The sequence below is a fragment of the Otolemur garnettii genome, unplaced genomic scaffold, assembly GCF_000181295.1.
Source record: "Otolemur garnettii isolate 467f Iridium unplaced genomic scaffold, OtoGar3 scaffold00008, whole genome shotgun sequence".
Classification (NCBI taxonomy): Eukaryota; Metazoa; Chordata; class Mammalia; order Primates; family Galagidae; genus Otolemur; species Otolemur garnettii.
This window is the reverse complement of record NW_003852403.1, coordinates 33,147,658-33,168,901: the sequence shown is the minus strand read 5'-3', so window position 1 is coordinate 33,168,901 and position 21,244 is coordinate 33,147,658. Positions and strand designations below refer to the sequence as shown.

The following is a 21,244-nucleotide window of genomic DNA, read 5'->3' as shown; positions in this document are numbered from 1 at the left end:
TGCACACTGTTCAGAAAGGCTGCCCAGGCGTCTCTCCACAGCTGATCACTTGATACACAAATCACCATTGTCATGCCAGACATCATCTGGGTACCTGGAAGAGCAATTCAGTTCTATCCAGTTTTCAGGGAGTACTCTGAGGCGGTAGGAGGGTTCTAGGACTTGAGGTTGGTGACAATGAAAGGCAAGAGTGTAATATACACCCCCGCACCTTCTTAAACATAAAGTTCTTATCTGTAAGATAGCAAAAGATTGTATCAGCTTAAATGGCCAGTAGTAGAGGAGAGGTCTGAAAAATATGAAAATTTTAACCTTATAATGGAATACTATGCAGCCATCAAAAAGAACAGGGTGGAGCTACCTTTTCTAATATGGAACTCCCCCAAGACGTATTGTTCACATAAAGGTACACTGACTGTACAATTTGTGGCAAAAGGAAAAAGGAAACTATGCAGATAAATATGTATATATACATATATATGCTTATATTTGCATTACGTATCTCTTAAAAGATACATTAAAAAATGATTAGCAGTTTTTGCCTCCACGAAGCAAGATCAGGAATAGAAGGAAGACTTCCTGCCCATTGCATACTTTTTAATACTATTTTAATTTTTTACATGTGTTTGCATCGAATTTTTAAAAATCATATATGGACGTCGTTCAACCACCAAAAAACTAAAAATTATCTGCATCTCATCTGCATTACAGCCGAGTGGTGAGTAACAGAATTCTTACTGCTTTTTGCTTTGCTTTTCTGGCAAAAGCTTTTGCAATCGTTGAGTGAAGTAGTCTACGTTTGAGTTGAACTATTTCTCATATACTATAGAAAGAGGCATTTTAAGTCTTTCAAAAGTAAAGTATAAATCAGTTAGTGATTGTGCCTGAATTGGAACTGAGAGTTACAATGGTTCTGCTAGTTTATATTAATTCAATGGGAGTTCACTTGACCTTGAGAAAATGAATGTGTAATAAATGCTGAAGAGGCAAATGACTATATAAAAATAGTTTCCAATTTCTATTAGTAGCTGGGATTAAGCCAATTATTTGAAAAACTATGGGAGCCAGCATTTATAGTCCTAGAAATCATGCATCAGGCGGACACCTGGGTAATCAGAATCAGGTGAGATTTCAGTTTCTCTATTGGGTGGGGGGAGAGAGGAGGTGACAGTTGGCACAGGCCCATCTTCATTCCACAAATTTCACTTACCAGTTGGTGCTAGGCATAGTACAAGGTGCTGGAGGTACAAATAGAGGTATAGCTGTCACTTCCTTCCCCCAAATCCATTTCCCCCTTTCATGGTGACAGCATCTTGATCATCCCTTGGGAAGCCAAGCAACTGTCTATTCTTGATTTGTGTGGCTTCTACAGGACAGGCCAGCTTTACACCCTCCCCCTAGACCACCACCAACCACAAGTCGCATGCCTGGTAAAAATCCTAGGCCTCTGGCCACTGTGCTATGCATAGAACTCAAAGAAAAGCAATCCTGGGAATTCTACAGAACTATTGAGAAGAAGAAGCTCTTTCCCCAGTGGAGGCTGGAGCTCTGAGACTGGCAGTTTGAGGTGGTCCATAGCATGACTGAGAGGGTTACAGGAAGAGAAGAGACCTGGGAAGAAAGCTTCTGGGTACCATCATTCAGTCGTTAGATTCAGCTACACCTGGAATAGACACACTCTCTAGACTTGTTAGTTCCAGTAATGAATACTAATTCCTTTTTTACTTGAGTCAGTTTAGCAACTGTCACTCAAAATCAGACAAAAAGAAGAGTTCCGACACTGTTCCTGCCCCGAAGGTGCTTCAGTCCCTGGGAGAAGCAGACAGGTAACTGACAATTAGTTACCTTGTGGTAGAGGCTCTGACAACGTTCACGTCTGGTGCTATCCAAAAAGGTGTAGATAAGGTGGTAGGATCTTAGAGTTTTGAGTTCATTTCAAAGAATCTCCTCATTCAGGGAACATGGCTGTGTGGTTGATGTGGGCGCCTGCTGGCTGAGTGCAGTGTGGGAGGGCAGGGGGTGGCTACGTCTGTTCAGCACTGCCACCCAGAGAACGGCGGGTGAGGACTGCAGTTCTGAGGACCCTCCTGATGAGCTTGGGCCCTCTCCTGTTAAACAAGCCTTAAGGATAAAAGCTGTTAAGCTAGAGAAGGAAGTCCAAGATTTAACTCTGAGATATCAGAGAGCTATAGCTGACTGTGAAAACATAAAGAGGCGAACCCAGAGACGTGTGGAAGACGCCAAGACATTTGGAATCCAGAGTTTCTGTAAGGACTTGGTAGGAGTGGCAGACACCGTAGAGAAGACTGCAGGATGCATCTCTAAGGAATCAGAGCTCGGGACCAGAAACTCATTCTGCAAAAGGTCTTCCGAGGGTTGTCACTCTTCGAAGCAAAGCTGAAAAGTGTGTTTGGCAAGCATGCCCTGGAGAAGCTGATACCCATTGGTGACAGATATGACCCTCCTGAGCAGGAACTCATCTGTCATGTGCCAGCTGGTGTCGGGGTGCAGCCTGGTACCATGGCTTTCATAAGGCAGGATGGCTATCAACTTCATGGCCGTACTAGTAGACTTGCCCGGGTGGATGTGGCAGTCAAGTTTCAGAGAGGACTTTGAACAGACCATCAGTAACTGAATGTTCTCCAGAGAGCAGTCACCCATGTTCCTTTTATTTATTAAACTAGATTTATATTGCACATGAGGTACTTCACGTGGTATGTTTTGAGTTTGGTCATATTGGCTTTATCTATAAGATATTCTGTTGATTTAATGTGACCTGTTTGGTCTTATCAGCAGTCTTGCCATTGGGCGTTTGATCAATGCGACAAGTGTTCCTATGGTCTTTATCAAAATATGTTTAGGAAAATTATTTTTAAACTGGGACTCCGATGACTTTGACTCCAAAATCCTTTTAACTATATGGTTTCAACTAAATATTCCTTTCTTGTGGTCCCTATGACAGGAATTGTATAGTATCTTGTATTTTGTTTTATGGTTGTACAAAGTAATGATTTGGGCTGACTTTTATACACATAGATTTTCAAGACTTCCCTTTTTGTTTTATTATTATTTTTCCTTCAGCCATCTTTTCTCCTTATGGTCCCTACTCGGTAGGCTTCATGCTCCCGTCATCCCACACTCACCCCTCTCAGACTCCCAGTTGCAGGGGCTAAACCCCCAGGCAAGACTTGGAAGACAGAGAGCATTAAGAAATTCAAGATGCCCAGATCCCTTTCGAGCAAGGATGGCCAAGAAAGCCTGTGCTTACTTTGCTCTGGGTTATCTTTAAATTATTTTCAGCCTGCCTAGGTTTATAATCATTTCAGGCAAACTGAGGCAGCACCAACAGCTAAGTCTATTACATTGACCTACAACATCTCATTGCCCCAGCTGTTCCTTCTCTGCCTCTTCGTTAGATTTGCCTTATAATCCTTTACTATAAGGGAGGGTTATCAGGACAAAAATGGTAGGTTCCCACAAGTTCTCATTACATTTAGTTATGTTGAAAGGTTTTTTTCTTTGAAAGTGTACTCAGCTTCTTCATTATTATTAGTGATATAAGTATTCTCCTCCCCTCTTAGCAAATTTCCCTCCCCCCCCCTTTTTTTTTTTTTCATTCTGTAGATGCTCCGTCTTGCTGTGTTGCCCAGGCTGGCTTTGGACTCCTGTTCTCAAGCCGTCCTCCCACCTCAGCCCCTCTAGAAACTCAGTCTATAACATGTGCCACCACAGCCTGTGAAAAGAAATTTTTTTAATTGGTACTCAACAAATTACTACCTCTCTTTCATTGACAAGCTTTATTTCCTAGCTTTTAGACCTGTCTTAGGTCAGATTTATATAAACATTTAGGTCTCTTAGGTACTAATCTTCTACAGTGAATGGCTATATGTTTATTTTTCCCCGTCTTGCTTATAGCTGGTGTTCTGTAAAGCAGCTGCCTAATAAAGGACTTAATGAACGAACGATAAAAAAAAAAAAAAAAAAAAGAATCTGCTCATCCAAATGGAGACTCTGAAGCCCAGACTCACCCAACAGATGTAAGGCAACTAAGAACAGTGTTGAACTCTACCCCTCGTGCCGAAAAGTAATTTTGAAGTAGCATTTCCTCCTAATTATCAAAAATACTATTTTTTCAATATTCATTTCATTTGATAGTCATTGTTACATGTTCATTGTAGAAAATTTATAAAATATAAGAAAGGCCAAAGAATAAAATAAAAATCACCCATCATACCCTTCAGCAAAGCTACCCACTATTCTCAGTGTGGTCAATACCCTTAGGATTTCCTTCCATAAATGCTTTATTAATTTTTTTTAACAAAAATATAGTCATACCATTTTGTAATCTTCTTCGATTTAACAGTACATTATAACATTTACGTATATTATTAGGTATTCTTCTATAAAGGATTCAATTGGCTGTGAAACTTATTTACCCAATCTTCTTTTAATTAGGCTGCTTCCATTCTTAAAAATTATTATTCAGAGGTGAACAAATCCATGTCTGCATTTGTTACTACAAAGATGAGTGTCCTTTCTGATAAAGCTTTGTGGCCATCCTGACTATTTCCTTGGAATAAATCTCTCATCAATAGAATTGCTAAATCAGAGCAAAATTTTATTTTAAAATAAAAGCTCACATGTAATTTCAGGCCACATAAGTAAACATTTTATAGCACTTAGCCTTTGCTAGAAAGGGTGAAAAATCTCAAGTCAGCTGCATACAAGAAGCAACGTGTGTGATGACTGCAGAGGTTATCTTCCTCATGCAGACGGGAGAGGGAATGCCTTCACTGAGTCGGAACGCCTGCCTCTGAGAGCGGAGGAGAGGTGTGAAGATAAAACTTGTACATGCTAATCCGTAACGTGTCATAAAATCTAAGCAGTGAGGTGTTAAGAAGAAAAGTTATAAACACCAAGTGGGCTCTCTCTGCCTTTGACCTCTTTCTTCAAATCCATTCATTACACTGCCTGCCTCCAGAGTCACTGACCCCAAGCAAAAATCAGGTCATGTGCGTCCTTGCCTATAGTCTTACACGGCTCCCCACTGCCTCCAGACTAACATTCTTCATGGATGCATCGCAGTCTCTTAGGATATGACTTCAAAGCTGTATTTCCACCCTTATCTCCCCTCCCCTGTCACAGTCCCCTGTCCCAGTGTACCCAATGCTGTAGACATGGCCACCATTCACTGAGGGGACCCTCCCTGCAGAGTTCCCTCTACTCCTTAACCCACATCATTCTATCCTCCAACCCACATTGCTCCCATGTTCTAGAGTGATATTCTTCCCCATCTTTGCCTGTTGAAATTCTGCTATTCTTCAAGGCTCAAATACCATCCCATCAGTAAAATTTCCAAGCTTGTCCCCAGCAAATTTCTCCTTCCCTTAGCTTATATTACAGCTGACTGTGAGGCCCAATGGTCCCTGGACATGGCAGGCTCCTTACAGGCCCGGGGACCTCACATTGAGCTCCCTCTGACTAGCCAGGTCTGGGCCCTGCACATGTGTATCACCAAATAAAGGCTTGTGGAAAGTGTTTTTTTTTTTTTTTAAGGCATTAAACGTAGTCAAAATGTCACAAAATTTCCTAATCTAGAAGAATTGCTTTTAACTAAGTTATCCTCCTTCATTATGTTATTATATCAGCCATGCTGTTTTTTTTCTTTTTTTTTTTGAGACAGAGTCTTACTCTGTTGCCCTCGGTAGAGTGCAATGGTGTCACAGCTCACAGCAACCTCCAACTCTTGGACTTAAGTGATTCTCTTGCCTCAGCCTCCCAAGCAGCTGGGACTACATGCATCTGTCACAATGCCTGGCTATATTTTTGCAGTTGTCACTGCTGGTTTAGCTGGGCGGGGCTGGGTTCAATCCTGCCACCCTCAATATATGGGGCCAGCACCCTACCCACGGAGCCACAGGCCCCCCCTGCCACTCTGGTTTTGATCCCAGCCTTCCTAAGCCGTTGAAAAGTGGCTCATTCTTTTTTTTTATTTATTAAATCATAGCTGCATACATTAATGCAATTATGGGGTACAATGTGCTCATTTTATATACAATTTGAAATACTTTCATCAAACTGGTTCATTCTTGGTGGGAAGGGTGTTGTTTGCCATGAGCCTTAGCTTGAAATATGGCCTTTTGGGACTTACTGGCAGTGTGAAATTCTGCTACACTTACAGAGATTCTGGGGACTGATTTGCAGTTGAACATTAATAGTTCATTTGAAGGAAACATGAATTAGAGTTGTACTAAAAAAAAAAAAAAACCCACGAGTTGAATAAACGTGTTTATGTCTTCCCTCCAACTTCCCAACATACCAACACAAATCCGTGTGTGGAGTGCGATCCTGCCCTTAGCAGAACTCCATGAAGTAAATCTCCAGTGCACAGCTAATGAAACACTTTTGAAAAGGGCTTTAGAATAGTCTGACTTGGTGCTAAGACCTCAGGGCGAGAGGAACCAAGAGAGCCTTGTCTGGCTGTGGCATCGCCTTCATGGGCTCCTCTGGGCCCACAGCCGCTGAAGAATGCAGGGTGGGGGGGTGTTTCTGTGCACATCGTGGGTAGGTGGTGTGAGTAAAGAAACCTCTAGAACATTTCCTAAGCTGTTTTAAAATGTAGGCTGTGCAGAAACACACGTACACGCAGATTGTAGGAGTTTTAGAAAGCTGCAGTTGTCATTTGAAACTGTCACGTTTGCCCACTCAATGAAAAGCCTGGGAGCCTTTTTCTCAGGTCATGTGGGCTTACCTGGCCCTTTTCATTCAGGCCTTGAGCTGGATGCTGGGATTGCCAGATGAGCCACCTCCCATCTCTGTCCTCATGATGCTAGCACCTCAGTGAGGAAGGCCACCCACTGCGCTGATCCCTGGATTCTGTGCAATCTGTGCAGTAAGAAAATCACACTGTGGGCAAACTGAAGGGTCTGGATGGCACCTGCAGCTCAGTGGTTAGGGAACTGGCCCTGTGGACCAGGAGTGGAGGGTTCAAACCACCAGCAAGCCTGGACCTGCTTAACAGAAAATTTAAAAAAAAAAAAGTAAATTCATGGGAGGAGGATGGGGAGTTACAGTGTATGGCACACCTCTGCAGGGTGGGACACAATTATAAGAGGGACTTTACCTAACAAATGCATCAGTGTAACCTAATTCTTTCTGCCCTCAATGGACCCCAAACAATTAAAAAAAAAAAAACAGAAGGGTCTTCACAAAGCATGAGCCACATGAGCTGGATTTGGAAGGATAAATAAGACTTTGCAAATGGACAGGGGCAAAGTGCAGCTCAGACAGATGGAAAGGTGTGTACAGAAGCATAGTAGCGTGTAAAACCCTGTCAGCTAGGGAATGACCACGAGAACACAAAACGGAAGGGGAGCCAGAGGCAGGAGGTGAGGCTGGTGAGAAAGGAAGGGCTGGGCCCTGTCAACCATAACAAGTGAGAGGTCCTAAGCCAGTAGCGACGCGGCTGAATTTATGCAGTGAAATTGTCCCTCTGTGGGAAAGTAACCATGGGTGCTTGACAATCCTGACTGCACTGGCTTCTGGTTTTAGTGAGGGCCTTAGGGAGCCTCTGATCAAAGCAGAGGTGGAGTGGGGAGCAGGCACTGCACCTGGCCAGAGAGGGAGGACGTGCCAGATTCCTTTTGACAATCAGATCTCAGCTGGGCACAGCACCTCATGCCTGTAATCCTAGCACTCTAGGAGGCCGAGGTGGGAAGATTGCTTGAGCTCAGGAGTTCAAGAACAGCCAGAGCAAGAGTGAGATCCCATCTCTGCCAAAAAATAGAAAAACTAGCCAGGTGTTGTGGCAGGAACGTGTAGTCACAGCTGCTCAGGAGGCTGAGGTAAGAGGATTGCTCAAGCCCAGGAGTTTGAGGTTGCTGTGAGCTATGATATCACAGCACTCTACCCAGGGCAACAGAGTGAGATCCTATCTCAAAATATAAAAATAAATAAATAAACAAAATAAAATGAATTGTAGAAGTAAAGGGTGGAGAAAACCTGGTTCAATAGCTTTTTATTTAAAAAAGATCCAGAGTTGATCCTAGATCCTTAGCTGATCACTAGTGTTGGCCCAAATAAAGGAGGCAGAAATCTCAATCTTAGGTTTATTAAGCTAAGACTTTGAAGACATGCCTGGAAAAACACGAACCACAGACAAGTCATGGCTGTTTTTCCAACGGGGAGGTTGGAACCTTCAGCATTTTAAAGGGCTACAGAGAGACAGAAAAGGGCAGGGGCAGGGGAAACTGGTGAGGCAGTGGTTACATTCTCATGAGGCCCGAGGAATCTAGATTTTATATAAAACAAGAGAGTGAAGGAACCATCAGCTATGTAGACGTCCCTGGGTAGGTGGAAGAAGGTCTGATTCTGTTTTGTTTCTAGTTCTGTTTCCCGTAAGGTAACCTTGTAATTCACTGTTTGTGTGGAGTTGAACAGTCTTTAGTTTTAGGTGCTAGATAGAGGTACAATTTGCACGTCCTTGCTTATGGGAGGTTAGCAAGAAATTCTCTTAATGGATGATCTTTAGGTCCAGTTCTTTAGACCAGTGTCTAGGCTTTAGGCTTTTACTTTCTCTTTTGCATAAAAAATTAGGGGGTAGGATGTTGGCCCTGAAACTTTGATTTTCTTTTTACACTAGTTTACTATAACCCAATAGACTAATGCAACTCCCCTAACCATGTCAAGGAATCTTAATGTATATTTCTACTAACACAGAAGGGCACTCAGAGCAAAGGAGGTGAAGTTGCAGGACTCCCCGTCCGGATAGAGCAGAGCTGGCATACCACATTCACATTGAGATGCCATGTGTTAAAAGTGGCATTAGATCATACCCTGAGGAGAAAGATCAGGCTGGTAAGGAGTTTGTAAGTCATGGCCCTCAGAGCATGGATGAAAAAAGAGTTACTACCCTGGAAGATGGATGCCAAAAGAATCCTTGATCCCCATTGGAAAATACGTGGGAGCTTGTCTGAAAGAGAATGAGCTCGCTCTACGTAGCTTCAAACAGGCAGAGGCAGGATGAGTGGCTGGAAGTTGCAGGAGGTGGTACTTTAGTCAAAATACATGGAAGAACATCTAAGACATTATCTGGCAGTGAAATAAGGTGCTCGAGGAAAGACTCAACTCCGTGTCCCTGCAGGTGTTCAAGGGGCTGTGTTACTTTTACTGTTTGGAAGCATGGGCTCTTCAACACTGCCCACTGAAGGGGGGTTGTGATGCTGATAAAGGGTAGGGAAAGTGCTCATCTAACATCCGGGGGCTGCTTCATCTCCCAGAGGGTTTTGGGCTTTTCTCCTTTTTCTCAAAACTAGAAATAATTATGTCCCAATTTTAAAATTTCTTTTTAAGGTGCTTTGATATTGCTGAAAATATCTGTGCATATGAAGAAGTTTCATTCATTTTATCTGATATATTGATTGAGGACCTAATACTGACAATAATTGATAATGATAATAGCTCACACATGTGGTGCTCTGTGTCAGGCTCTCATCTTAGCACCTATTAGGCCATTTAACCATAGCCACAACCCTATAAATTGGATGATAGTATCAATCCTATTTTATGGATGGGGAAACTGAGTCACAGAGACATTAAATAACTCCCCCAAGGTCACACAGAGACCTCAGGAGGAGCAGGCGCAGGCTTCAAACCCAGGCTGCTTTGCTCCAGGATTGCTGCTCTTATTGTTGTTGTTGTTTTGTTTTGTTGTAGTTTGGCTGGGGCTGGGTTTGAACCCACCACCCTGGGTACATGGGGCCAGCACCCTACTCACTGAGCCACAGGCGCCGCCCAAAGATTGCTGCTCTTAACGACGTAGTAGGTAGATCAGACTGGCTGTCTCAGCTACCTGAGATAGTCACAGGTGTGACATTCTGTTGGGCACAATGGCTAGAACCCCACAATACTTTTAAAGGCCCACCAAAATGTTTTAATTTCTTTTAAAAATCAGAAGGAAAAAATGAACTTAGGGTCAAAGAGAATTTTTTTTCTTTTTTTCCCCTCACACCATCCCCCCAAACCCCACACCTTCTATTATAGTGAGAGAGCTCCTGCAAAGGCAAAGTACACAGGGCCCATTCCAATGCTGTGCTGACTCATCTGCAAAAGTCTTGTCCACCCCTCCATCCAGGAGAAAATCCATTAAGTGGTCACGCAAGGCCCAGTCCAAGGACTCTGTGTTGACTGTGTTGCCGCCCAACTGGGTTCATTGCCTGCTGCTCAAAGGCAGGACAACCCACAGGCATGGCATGGGTTGCAGCAGAGAAAATTTTAATATCGTGAGGTCCTGAGCGAGGAGATGGGAGGAGTTTCTCAAATCCATCTCCCTGAGAATTTTGGGGGCATGGTTTTTGAAAATAGTTTGGTGGACAAAGGGCTAGGGAATTGGGTCTGCTGGCTGGCTGAGGATGAACTCGTAGAGTTGGGAAGTAGAAATTGTCTTCTTGCAATGAGTCACAGGCCTAGTGAATCAGTTCCCACATATGGCCGTTGGTCTGGTTGGCATCATGAGGTGCACCCAAATGCAGCATCTGGAAAATGCCCCAAAGACCAGTCTTGGGATTATAATAGTGATGCTATCTATAGAAAAAATTAGGGAAGTTAATAACTTAGGGTCAACAAGAATTCTTAAGGCCTTTAGGGATTTGTGATGTCTAAGAAATAAGCAATTGTAGGAAAGCAAGCTTGGGAACAATGGCTGTCTATTTTTTAAATATGCCAATACCTTTTCAGAGTTCAGGCCCTTGCCACTGTTTCCACCCTTCAGCATTCTATTGATTTTATTAAGGATGGTTTCAAGGGTGTAATTAGTGTCCTTCCATTCAGATTTGCCCGTGGACCAAAAGCTAACTTCTCTGATAGAGAAAATGTCACCCTCAGCCTCCCCTTGTCCAGTTTTATCCTTTGGAGAGAGACAGTCCAGCACAAGGGCCTTCTTGCCATCATTCTTTATAATTTCAACTGCAAAATTAGGAGCTGATCTCAATTCACTCTTCTGTTCTTCAACCTTCTGCCCTGGTGAAGGCTTCTCTTCACCATCCAATGTTGGAGGGATCCTGTTATTAAGGGTGACAGTGACAGTGATCTTTTCCCTGGCAACTTTCTGTACTAATAGCTTCTGTCCCATTCACTTCCGACCCCTAACCTCCAGGCATCCTGGGGAGGGTTATATGCTTCTGGATTTTCTTTTTTTCCTTAATGCCATTACTTAAGAATTCAACAAAAATTTTGCCTCCATTAGTGTGCAGGGCTGGGAGGCTACAGGAAGGAACATGGCCAGAGCTAGCATTTTTGAAAGAAACATTTTTTGGTAGTGGTACCTGCCCTTACATTATGGCATGAGGGACCTCTGCCCCAGCCCTGCCCTACCAGCCACTCACACATTGAAGCACCTTCACTGAAATTTTCTAAGTCCTTTTCAGTCTCACATCCAGACTGGGATCCACTTGGCTACACTCCATTTTCTCCTCTGTGGCACATTCTCTGGCCCTCTGCCCCTGCATGTGGGGTTGACCAGATGCCTCCCAGGACTTCACTATGGACTTTTCCCAGGGGCCTGTGGTCTGGGCTCCCTCAAAAGGGTGACCTGAATTGCTCCTGCCTGGGTTTTTTCAGAGGATCACACTATACGGCCCCTAGGACTACCCGCATAGTATTGGGTGACAAAAAAAATAGGAAAAAAAAAAAGAAACCACAACTATTTCTAACAGCCTTGTTGAGATATAATTCAGATGCCATACAAATCACCCACTTAAAGTGTCCATCAAGTAGTTTCTGCTAAAAATATTTGCCCTGGTCTGGTATATTCCAGGGGAGTCTTGGCTTATAGATGAGGAATATTAAAATGAATGCACAAATGGAGGCAAAAATGGCATTTTCCACAAGGGGTAAGCAGTTGACCTGCTACCAGAGAGGAATTATGTTGCAGTATGATCAGTTGTCTACAAATTACAAAGTTGTTAAAATTGCTCCCATGCATTCAGAAACAGATAACGCGGGGCGGGGGGTGTTCTGTAGGGTCTAGAACACACTTCAACAGTTTGATTTTTTGTCAGCGTCTCCTTATAATATCAATGAGGATAACCAAGTGCCTACTATGTGCAGGCAATGTGCTAAATGCTTCTGAAACATGATTTCATTTAATTCTTACAAGAACTCCATGGGTAGTCATCTTCATTTTACAGATGCTAAAACCGAGCCAAAGAGACAAAGCAATGGCCCATGATGGTAAATCTTGCAAGTGGCACAGGATTCAACGTCGGGGGAGCACAGCCCTTGCTCTTATTGAGAAGGCTGTCCAGGGATCTGCTTGGCTAGGGGCTCCCTTGTTCCTCTAGGGATCCAGCATCTGTGAGTTCAGCTTTATACAAGATCATGACAACAGGATGCGCAAGAGCCCTGAGCCGGGCCCACCGCCTCCCCTGTATGAGCCTGTCTTGGTCCCTGGTTCCTGGCTGGTTCCCTAGGATGTGTCATCCATGTCTCCACCTCCAGGCAAGGCACCCCATTTAGTTCCCCACTCTCTCCTTTCCTGTTGTGGACCTGCTGTTACTCCTGTCCCTGCTTCATCAGCTTCATCAGCTGCTGTGCCAGATCTTTCAGAACTAAGGTAGCTTATTCTTCCCATCCTTAACTTTTTCGGGGACTCAAGTTTTGCCCGTTGCTCTATTCCTGGTTCTCCCGAGCTTGCTTGCTGACCTGGGCTTCTTCCTTGGATGCGGTATGGGATTGTGTTTGGGGTGCTTGTTCTAGGCCATCCTCCTTCCAAACAAGCCTGTCTTCTCAGACTCTCATCTCTCGTTACAATTCAAATGTGGATATATTTATATATCACCATTCTCTCTTCAGATGCCAAGTGCCACACTCAGTATCTGTTTCTACCTTCTCCCCTACTGCCCCCAGCAAAGCTGTGAAGGTGGGTGTGGGAAAGGTAATGAGACCCATCACGCTGTTTTTCTTTCTTTTCTTTTTTTTTGAGACGGAGCCTCAAGCTGTCCCCCTGGGTAGAGTGCCATGGCATCACACTCACAGCAACCTCCAACTTCTGGGCTCAAGCGAGTCTCCTGCCTCAGCCTCCCAAGTAGCTGGGACTACAGGCGCCCGCCACAACGCCTGGCCATTTTTTGGTTGCAGCCATCATTGTTGTTTGGCGGGCCTGGGCTAGGGATCAGAACCTGCCACCTTAGGTGTATGTGGCTGGCGCCTTAGCCGCTTGAGCCACAGGCGCCGAGCCACGCTGTTTTTCTATTTGTACCCTTCTGTAGGAGGAGGCTCCAGTGGCAACACACTCGCAGACCCGTTTTGTGTTGAGTGATACTATACTATAGGAAGGAATGGTTATCAGTGTACAAAACCCAGGCGGGTATATAATTCATGCTCTGTGAAATGATAAGGGGTAGGTTTAGTAGTTACTTCTGGAATTTTCAAAGTGCTGGAAACTTCTATTGAGCCAACTGAATCCAGCTGAACTTTTCTTGGCTAAGATCTCACTTACTCCAGTGGGTAAAAGTCTCTTGAATCCTTTACTATCTCTCATTCCATAAGCATCACCCTCTTCTGTGGGCCTGATCATAAGGAAACTGGATCTTTGTCAGGAAAGGCAGTAAAGCTGAAAATGGCCCTTTCCCTGTGATCCTTTCTCTGACCCTCCATTTGAACAACTTCTTCCTCATTTATGCTTCATAAAACTTCTCTGCTGGGCTAGAACACTTATCAAAGTCTGTTTTCCTTCATGGTTGTTTGTTTATTTTTCATAGATTGAGAGCTCTTGCCTTCCTTGTTTCAGTATCTCCAAAGTGGCCCGATCCAGTTAGTAACTGGGGCAGTGATTGAACTGCAGCTTTGAAATACAAAAGATTAGACGGAATAAGAAAAAGATACCATCAACACAAATGTTATTTAGACCAGTGCTTCTATAAGAATTATGGATTCTGAGTCAACACAGGGAAATTATTCTTGCATACGTGATACAATTTAAAGAAATGTTTTGGAGGGAGCAACAAACAGTCCAAACTCCTGGGACTCAACTCTTGATTTCTGCTATCTGTGGCTTTTTAAAAAATACGATTTTACAGCTAGAAAAGAATACAGATTCCTTTAAACATGCTTTTTATTGTACACAAAAGGAAAATAAGTTCTATTGTGTTTGTTAAAACACACTTTGCTTACGTTAGAATCACTTCTTATATACATGTGTATTAAGGGTTTTATTTTAAACATTTTTTTGAGGAATTTAGAAGATAATGATCAAACACTCAATGTCTGTCTACTCAGTTTGAACACATCATTACTACTAATATATTTGCCTCTTAAATTTACAGAAAGACAATAACACGAGATTTCACTTGCATGTATTGCTCTCCAAACTTTCATAATGTAGATTGAAACTTTCCCCCCAAATACTTCATTTTAAGTAATTTTGGATGCCTCCAGGTCCCTAGAAGAAGCAAAGGCAAAGGTTTCGTAGAGAACGTGCCCTCAGGTCAGGCCTCAGGCAAAGGTTTCCTAGAGAACGTGCCCTCAGGGCAGACCCCAGCCAGCTCTTACAGACAGTACAACAAACTTTTGCTCATAATTAAAAAAAAAAAAAAAAAAACAACAAAGAACACTCAAGAAAATAAGCTACCAGGAATAAGAGAGCGTGGAAATAACAAATATTAAAAGCACCCTCATGAAGACTTTTTTTTTTTTTAGAATATAAAAGTATAAATTTTATTTATTTATTTAATTTATTTTTGCAGTTTTTTTCTTGGCCAGGGCTGGGTTTGAACCCACTACCTCTGGCATATGGGGCCGGCACCCTACTCCTTTGAGCCACAGGTGCCACCCAAAGTATAAATTTATTTTATGCTTTAAGAGAAAAGAGAGGGAATGAGAGAAGGGAAAATGGGTGGGTGGGGGGTGGGGAAGAGAGAGAGAAAAGGAGCAAAAAACTATGTGGGATCCCAAAGAAAAGAATAAGGCCTGCCTTCATGAAGACTTGAGATATTAGAATCATCCGATACAACATTTCGTATGTCAACAGAAACTTTAATAGAGGCAAAAGATAAGAAATTATAAAAATGACCAGTTTAGAGGCTCAGTGCTGATAGCTCAGCAGCTAGGGTGCCAGCCACATACACTGGAGCTGGCAGGTTTGAATGCAGCCCAGGTCTGCCAAACAATGACAATTACAACCAAAAAAAAAAAAAAAACAAAAGCCAGGCATTGTGGCAGGCACCTGTAGTCCCAGCTACTTAGGAGGCTAAGGCAAGAGAATCGCTTAAGCCCAAGACCTTGAGGTTGCTGTGAGCTCTGACGCCATAGCACTCTATCCAGGGTGACAGCGTGAGACTCTGTCTCAAAAAATAAATAAATAAATAAAGGACCAGTTTAGAAAAAGAATCAAATGGAACTTCTAAAATAGAAAAATACAAAATTGAAATTAAAAATAAAAAATGGAAGCCTCAAACAACAGCACCTAACTGGTGCTGAAACAAAGAGCATCCAAAGGAAAACAGGGGCCATTTCTTTAGAGCTTGCTATGGAACAACAGAGTCAATCACCATCACTTAAGTGCGGCAGGGACTCTAAGATAAGCAGATGCATGAAAAAGCTTTATAGGGATGGCAAGTTAAGGCTCCAGGTACCTCTGATTAGAGGCTGTTGGCAGTTAGAGGTGGAACAGCTAGAAGCAAGCATTTCATGTGATTGGTTTGGGATGGATGTCTGGCCTGCTCTGGTTGGGTAGAAGCCACAGCAAAAAAAAAAAAAAAAAATAGGAAAGTTGACCATCACCATCTACGTCTTGACCGTTCCCAGCAGATTGCTGTGAAAGTTGTGGTTTGGCTTTCCGGGCATCTCATGTGGATTGGAATCCTGTTATGAGGCTCTGGCTATTGTTCTTCATAAATTCAGCCTCTGGTGAGAACTGGGGGACTAGAAAACTGGTCTGGAAACAGGCTCAGAATGCAGCCCAGAGAGACAAAGGGAACACAGAGAAAGGAAAGATGGAGATGTGGAGGGCAGCCTGGAAAGGGCCGATGTATGTCTTATCAGATTTTTAAAATGAAATAAAGAGAATAGGGGACACAAAATATTCAAAACAACAAAAGCTAAAACTTTGTCAGAAACAATGAATGACTTAGAAAGACTTAGAAAGCTCAGTAAATCCTAAGCAGGGATAATACATGCAGATAAATGTAAATAAATATAAACTAATTATAAATTTTAGTGGCAGAAGGAGTGAAAGAGAAAGAAAGGGCTGGGCAAGAAGAGTCTGGAACCCAGAGGAGGCTGTTTTGAGTTAGGTATTTTATCATTTATACCTTAAGAATGTATGTTAAAATTACTAGAGTAACCACCAAAATGATACAAATTAAATGTATATGCTTCAAATTCATAAAGGGCAGAAAAATGAAATGAGATAAAACATTTTAATGTATCCAAAAGGCAAGAAAAGAAAAGGAAAATACAGCAGAAAAGGAAAGGCAAATGCAGAATGTGTGAGACACAGATGTGCATAAGGAAATGGCAAAAATAAACCCACAGCAAAGTTCAGTGGAGTAAACTTTATTTATCTTTTGCAGTTTTGGCCAGGACCAGGCTTGAACCCGCTACCTCCGGTATATGGGGCTGGCGCCCTACTCCTTGAGCCACAGGTGCCACCTTATTTATCTTTTTTAAAATTGTTTTTTCTGTGAAAGATAGTAAAAAGAGGTGTATTTTTCAATTAGAAGCCAGGATCTCTTAGAACGAAATCCAGATATGTGCCATTTTCAAAAGATACAATAAAAACATTATCCTCTCCCTGTAATAAACCCCAGCCATAAGTACATGCGTCTTCCGTGAGTTCTGTGAGTTCTTCTAGTGAATGATTGAACCTGAGGATGGTTTTGGGATGCCCAGAAGTTGCAGTTGATGTCAGAAGTGAGGGCAAGCTTGGAGATTCATGGTTACTTGGCTGAAACGCCTTGTACATGGTGTTAGAAGTGAGGGCAGTTTCAAACACACTGTGCTCACAATTTTGCAGTTGGCTAACTCTAGGCAAACATTTATAAAACTCACCATGTATTAAGTATGACAATGCCAAGGCCAGACATGGCGGCTCATGCCTGTAATCCCAGCACTCTGGGAGGCCAAGACAGTGGATTGCTTGATGGAGGAGGTTGAGACCAACCTGAGCAAGAGCCAGACCCCTTCTCTACTACAAACTGGCTGGGTGCTGTAGCCAGCACCTGCAGTAAAAGGATCGCAGGAGCCCAGGAGTCTGAGGCTGCTGTGAGCTATGACACCAAGGCACTCTACCCAGGGCAACAGAATGAGTCTCTGTCTCAAAAAAAAAAAAAAAAAAAAAAGGCTGAGGGCTTTGGCTCATGCCTATAATCCTTGCACTCTGGGAGGCCATGGCAGGTGGATTGCCTGAGCTCAGGAGTTCCAGATCATCCTGAGCAAAAGTGAGACTGTCTCTACTAAAAATAGAAAAACTAACCAGGCGGGAGTCGTGGAACCCGCCTGTAGTCCCTGCTATGCAAGAGACTGAGGCAGGAGTATTGCCCAAGCCCAAGAGTTTGAGGTTGCTGTGGAGCTATGATGCCATGGCGCTCTACCCAGGATGACAGAGTGAGACTCTGTCTCACAATAAGTAAATAAATAAGGCAATTAAAAAATAAAATAAAATGAAATGTAAACAAAACAAAAAAGATCAATGTCAAGAATCAGTAGCATGCAAATCACTTTATCGGACAGCAAAGCGTCTCACCTAAGAATCAGTAGCAATAGAAAGTAAAAAATACCCATACGTAGTAAATGTTTTAGTTACACTATTAAATAGCTCATGAATCAGCACAGAAATTATATGATAATTAAAACAAATGAAAGTGAATGATAAGAAAATACTATCAGAACTCTTAGAAACAGCCAGGCATAGTAGCTCATGCCTGTAATCCTAGCACCCTGGGAGGCCGAGGCAGGTGGATTACCTGAGCTCACAGGTTTAAGACCAGACTGAACAAGAGTCAGACCCCCATCTCTAAAAAAAAAAAAAAGAAAAGAAAAGAAAGAAAAAATAGTTGGGTGTTGTGGCAGGCACCTGTAGTACCAGCTACTCAGGAGGCTGAGACAAGAGAATCACTTGAGCCAAAGAGTTTGAGGTTGCTGTGAGATGTGACACCAGGGCACTCTACCGAGGGCAACAAATGAGACTCTGTCTCAAAAACAAAGAAACAAAAAATCTCTTAGAAACAACTAAAGTAGCTCCTAGAGGAAAAGTTATGGTCTTTAACACATTAGAAAAATAGGAAAGTCTAAAAATTAGTAACATCCAACTCAGGAGATTAAAGAAATAATACCAGAATTACCCCTAAGAATGTATAATGAAGGAAATGATACTGGTATACACAGAAGCTGGTGAAATAAGAAGAAAAAATTCAACAGATTACATTCCATAATTGTAACTACCATACTCTCTCAAAATGGATATATGTCTTAAAATCGTTTACCACAAAGAAATCTCAGATCAAGGAGGACACTAAAAGTGTAAACACAAGTTAGTACCAATAAAGTTGAAGAGCTGACATGTCTAATACTTTGTAGTACAAATTTTCCAGAAAAAAATTAGGTCTTTTTAAACAACAAACTTGCAGACTCAAACTATGAAAAGATCATTTTTGTGAATCAATCTGTGGCAATGTTTTCACTGCCTTGCAGTTTTTGTTGCTAAAATTACAAAATTATAAAACCTTTTAAAAAGTCTTACAGTTGCACTTTTGAAAACTTGAAAAAAGAATTTGCTAACCTGTCTTAAAATCTTCTTCAGGAAGAGTTTCAGTGAGTTTTGTGCCTATACATTACAAAGAAAACAAAGGGACACCTTACACTATTTTGCAAGAACAACTCACAGGTATCAGAAGGGGAGAAACTCACTAGCCAGATCTCCAGACAAACATTTGCATAATTAGTGGCCACAATAGAAAAGTGATTAGTAAAGGTAGATAATGATGTGGAGGTTTTTAATATTTGATCCATGAATCTTTGTAAGTTATCTTTTCATCTGGGACCTACGTTAAAAACCAAGTGTCAAGGCATATAGATCAATGGAATAAAATTGAAGGTTCAAAAATTAACCCATATTTATGGTCCGTTGATTTTTGACAAGGGTACCATGACAATTCAATAGGGAAAGAACAGTATTTTCAAATGTGCTGGAACAACTGGCTATCTGCTTTCAAACAATAAAGTGGAACCCTGCCCAAAGTTGTACCATGTATAAGAAATAATGCAGAATGGATAAAGGTAAATGTAAGAGCTAAAACTGTAAAGCCTTAGAAGAAAACATAGATGGAAATCTTTATGACCTTGGATTAGGCAATATTTTTTTATTATTTTATTTTTTAATTATTTCTTTTTATTGAGACAGAGTCTCACTATGTCACCCTCAGTAGAGTGCTGTGGCATCATAGCTCACAGAAACCTAAAACTCTTGGGCTTACGTGATTCTCTTGTCTCAGCCTCCCAAGTAGCTGGGACTACAGGCATCTGCCACAATGCCCAGCTATTTTTTTTGGTTTCAGATGTCACTGTTGTTTAGCAGGCCCAGGCCAGGCTTGAACCTACCAGCCTCTGTGTATGTGGCTGGTACCCTACTCACTGAGGTATAGGAGCCAAGCCAAAGCCACTATTAGGAAAGAGAAAAGGGCTGGGTGAAGTGGCTCATGCCTGTAATCCTAGTATTCTGGGAGGTTGAGGTGGGTGGATTGCCTGAGTGCATGGGTTCGAGACCAGCCTGAGCAAGAGTGAGACCCCATCTCTAAAAATAGCCAGGCATTGTGGCAGGCACATGTAGTTCCAGCTACTTGGGAGGCTGAGGCAAGAGAATCACTTGAACCCAATAGTTTTAGGTTGCTGTGAGCTATGACACGACAGCAGTCTATTGAGAGAGGGCAACATTGTTTGACTCTGTCTCAAAAAAAGAAAGAAAGAAAAGATAACCCACAGAATAGGATATTTATAAATCATAGATCTGGTAAGGTCTAATTCAGAGAATATAAGAAAAACTTTTTGTTACTCAACAATATAAGACAAACATTTTAAAAATATACAATTTTGAATACACATTTCTCCAAAGAAGATACACACAAATACCCAATAAGTTTGTAAAAAGAAGCTCACTGTCATTAGTGATTAGGGAAATGTAAATCAAACCACAGTGAGATACCATTTACATCCACTAAGATATTTATAATCAGGCTCGGCGCCTGTGGCTCAATCGGCTAAGGCGCCAGCCACATATACCTAAGGTGGCGGGTTCGAATCCCCAGCCCGGGCCTGCCAAACAACAATGATGACTGCAACCAAAAAAAATGGCCAGGCGCTGTGGTGGGCGCCTGTGGTCCCAGCTACTTGGGAGGCTGAGGCAGGAGACTCGCTTGAGCCCAGGAGTTGAAGGTTGCTGTGAGCGTGATGCCATGGCACTCTACCCAGGGGGATAGCGTGAGGCTCCGTCCAAAAAAAAAAAAAAAAAAAAAAAAAAGATATTTATAATCAAAAAGATGAACAGTAACAAGTATTGGCAAAAATATGGAGAAACTGTAACCCTCATACATTACTGGTGGGATTGTAAATACTGCAGACACTTTGGAAAACAGTCTGACAGCTCCTTAAATAGCTATGCATAGAGTTAGCATATGACCTAACAATTCTACTCCTATATACGTGAGAGAAATGAAAACAAACATCCACATAAAATTTATGCATAAGTGTTCACTGAAGCATTATTCGTAATAGCCGAAAATGGGAACAACCCATTTTCCATTAGGCTTTTTTTTATTTTTGAGACAGTCTTACTTTGTCACCCTTGGTAGGGTGCCATGGCATCACAGCTCACTCTTGGGCTCAAGCTATCCTTTTGCTTCAGTTTTTCATTTTTAGTAGACACGGGGGTTCTCACTTGCTCAGGCTGGTCTCGAACTTGTGACCAATCCTGCCTCAGCTTCCCAGAGTGCTAGGATTATAGGCATGAGCCACCGTGCCCGGCCTCAAATGTCCATTAGAGACAAGAAGAGAGAAAGAACTGTAGTGTGACATACACCCATATTAATCTAAAATTTTAAAAACTGTGGTATAGCCATAAAATGGGATAAAAGAAATTTGGCCATTAAAGGAATGAAATACTGATACATGCTACTACGTGGATGAACTTCCAAAACATTACATTAAGTAAAAGAAGCCAGACACAAAAATTCACATATTTTATCATTTTGTTTAC

The 21,244-nt window shown here is 42.2% G+C and overlaps 1 protein-coding gene and 1 pseudogene across 1 annotated transcript; one reads left to right on the top strand and one right to left on the bottom strand.

Annotated features, from left to right (window-relative positions):
• Positions 1–1,088: 1,088 nt before the first annotated feature.
• Positions 1,089–2,616, top strand: LOC100956968 (annotated as a pseudogene).
• Positions 2,617–9,146: 6,530 nt separating this feature from the next.
• LOC100956655 (complement component 1 Q subcomponent-binding protein, mitochondrial-like) lies at positions 9,147–17,081 on the bottom strand. Its single transcript, XM_012801308.1, is given in 5 exon segments — positions 9,147–9,221; positions 10,070–10,185; positions 10,801–11,114; positions 11,116–11,259; positions 17,047–17,081. Coding segments are annotated over 5 exon segments (684 nt in total).
• Between the last annotated feature and the right edge of the window lie 4,163 nt (positions 17,082–21,244).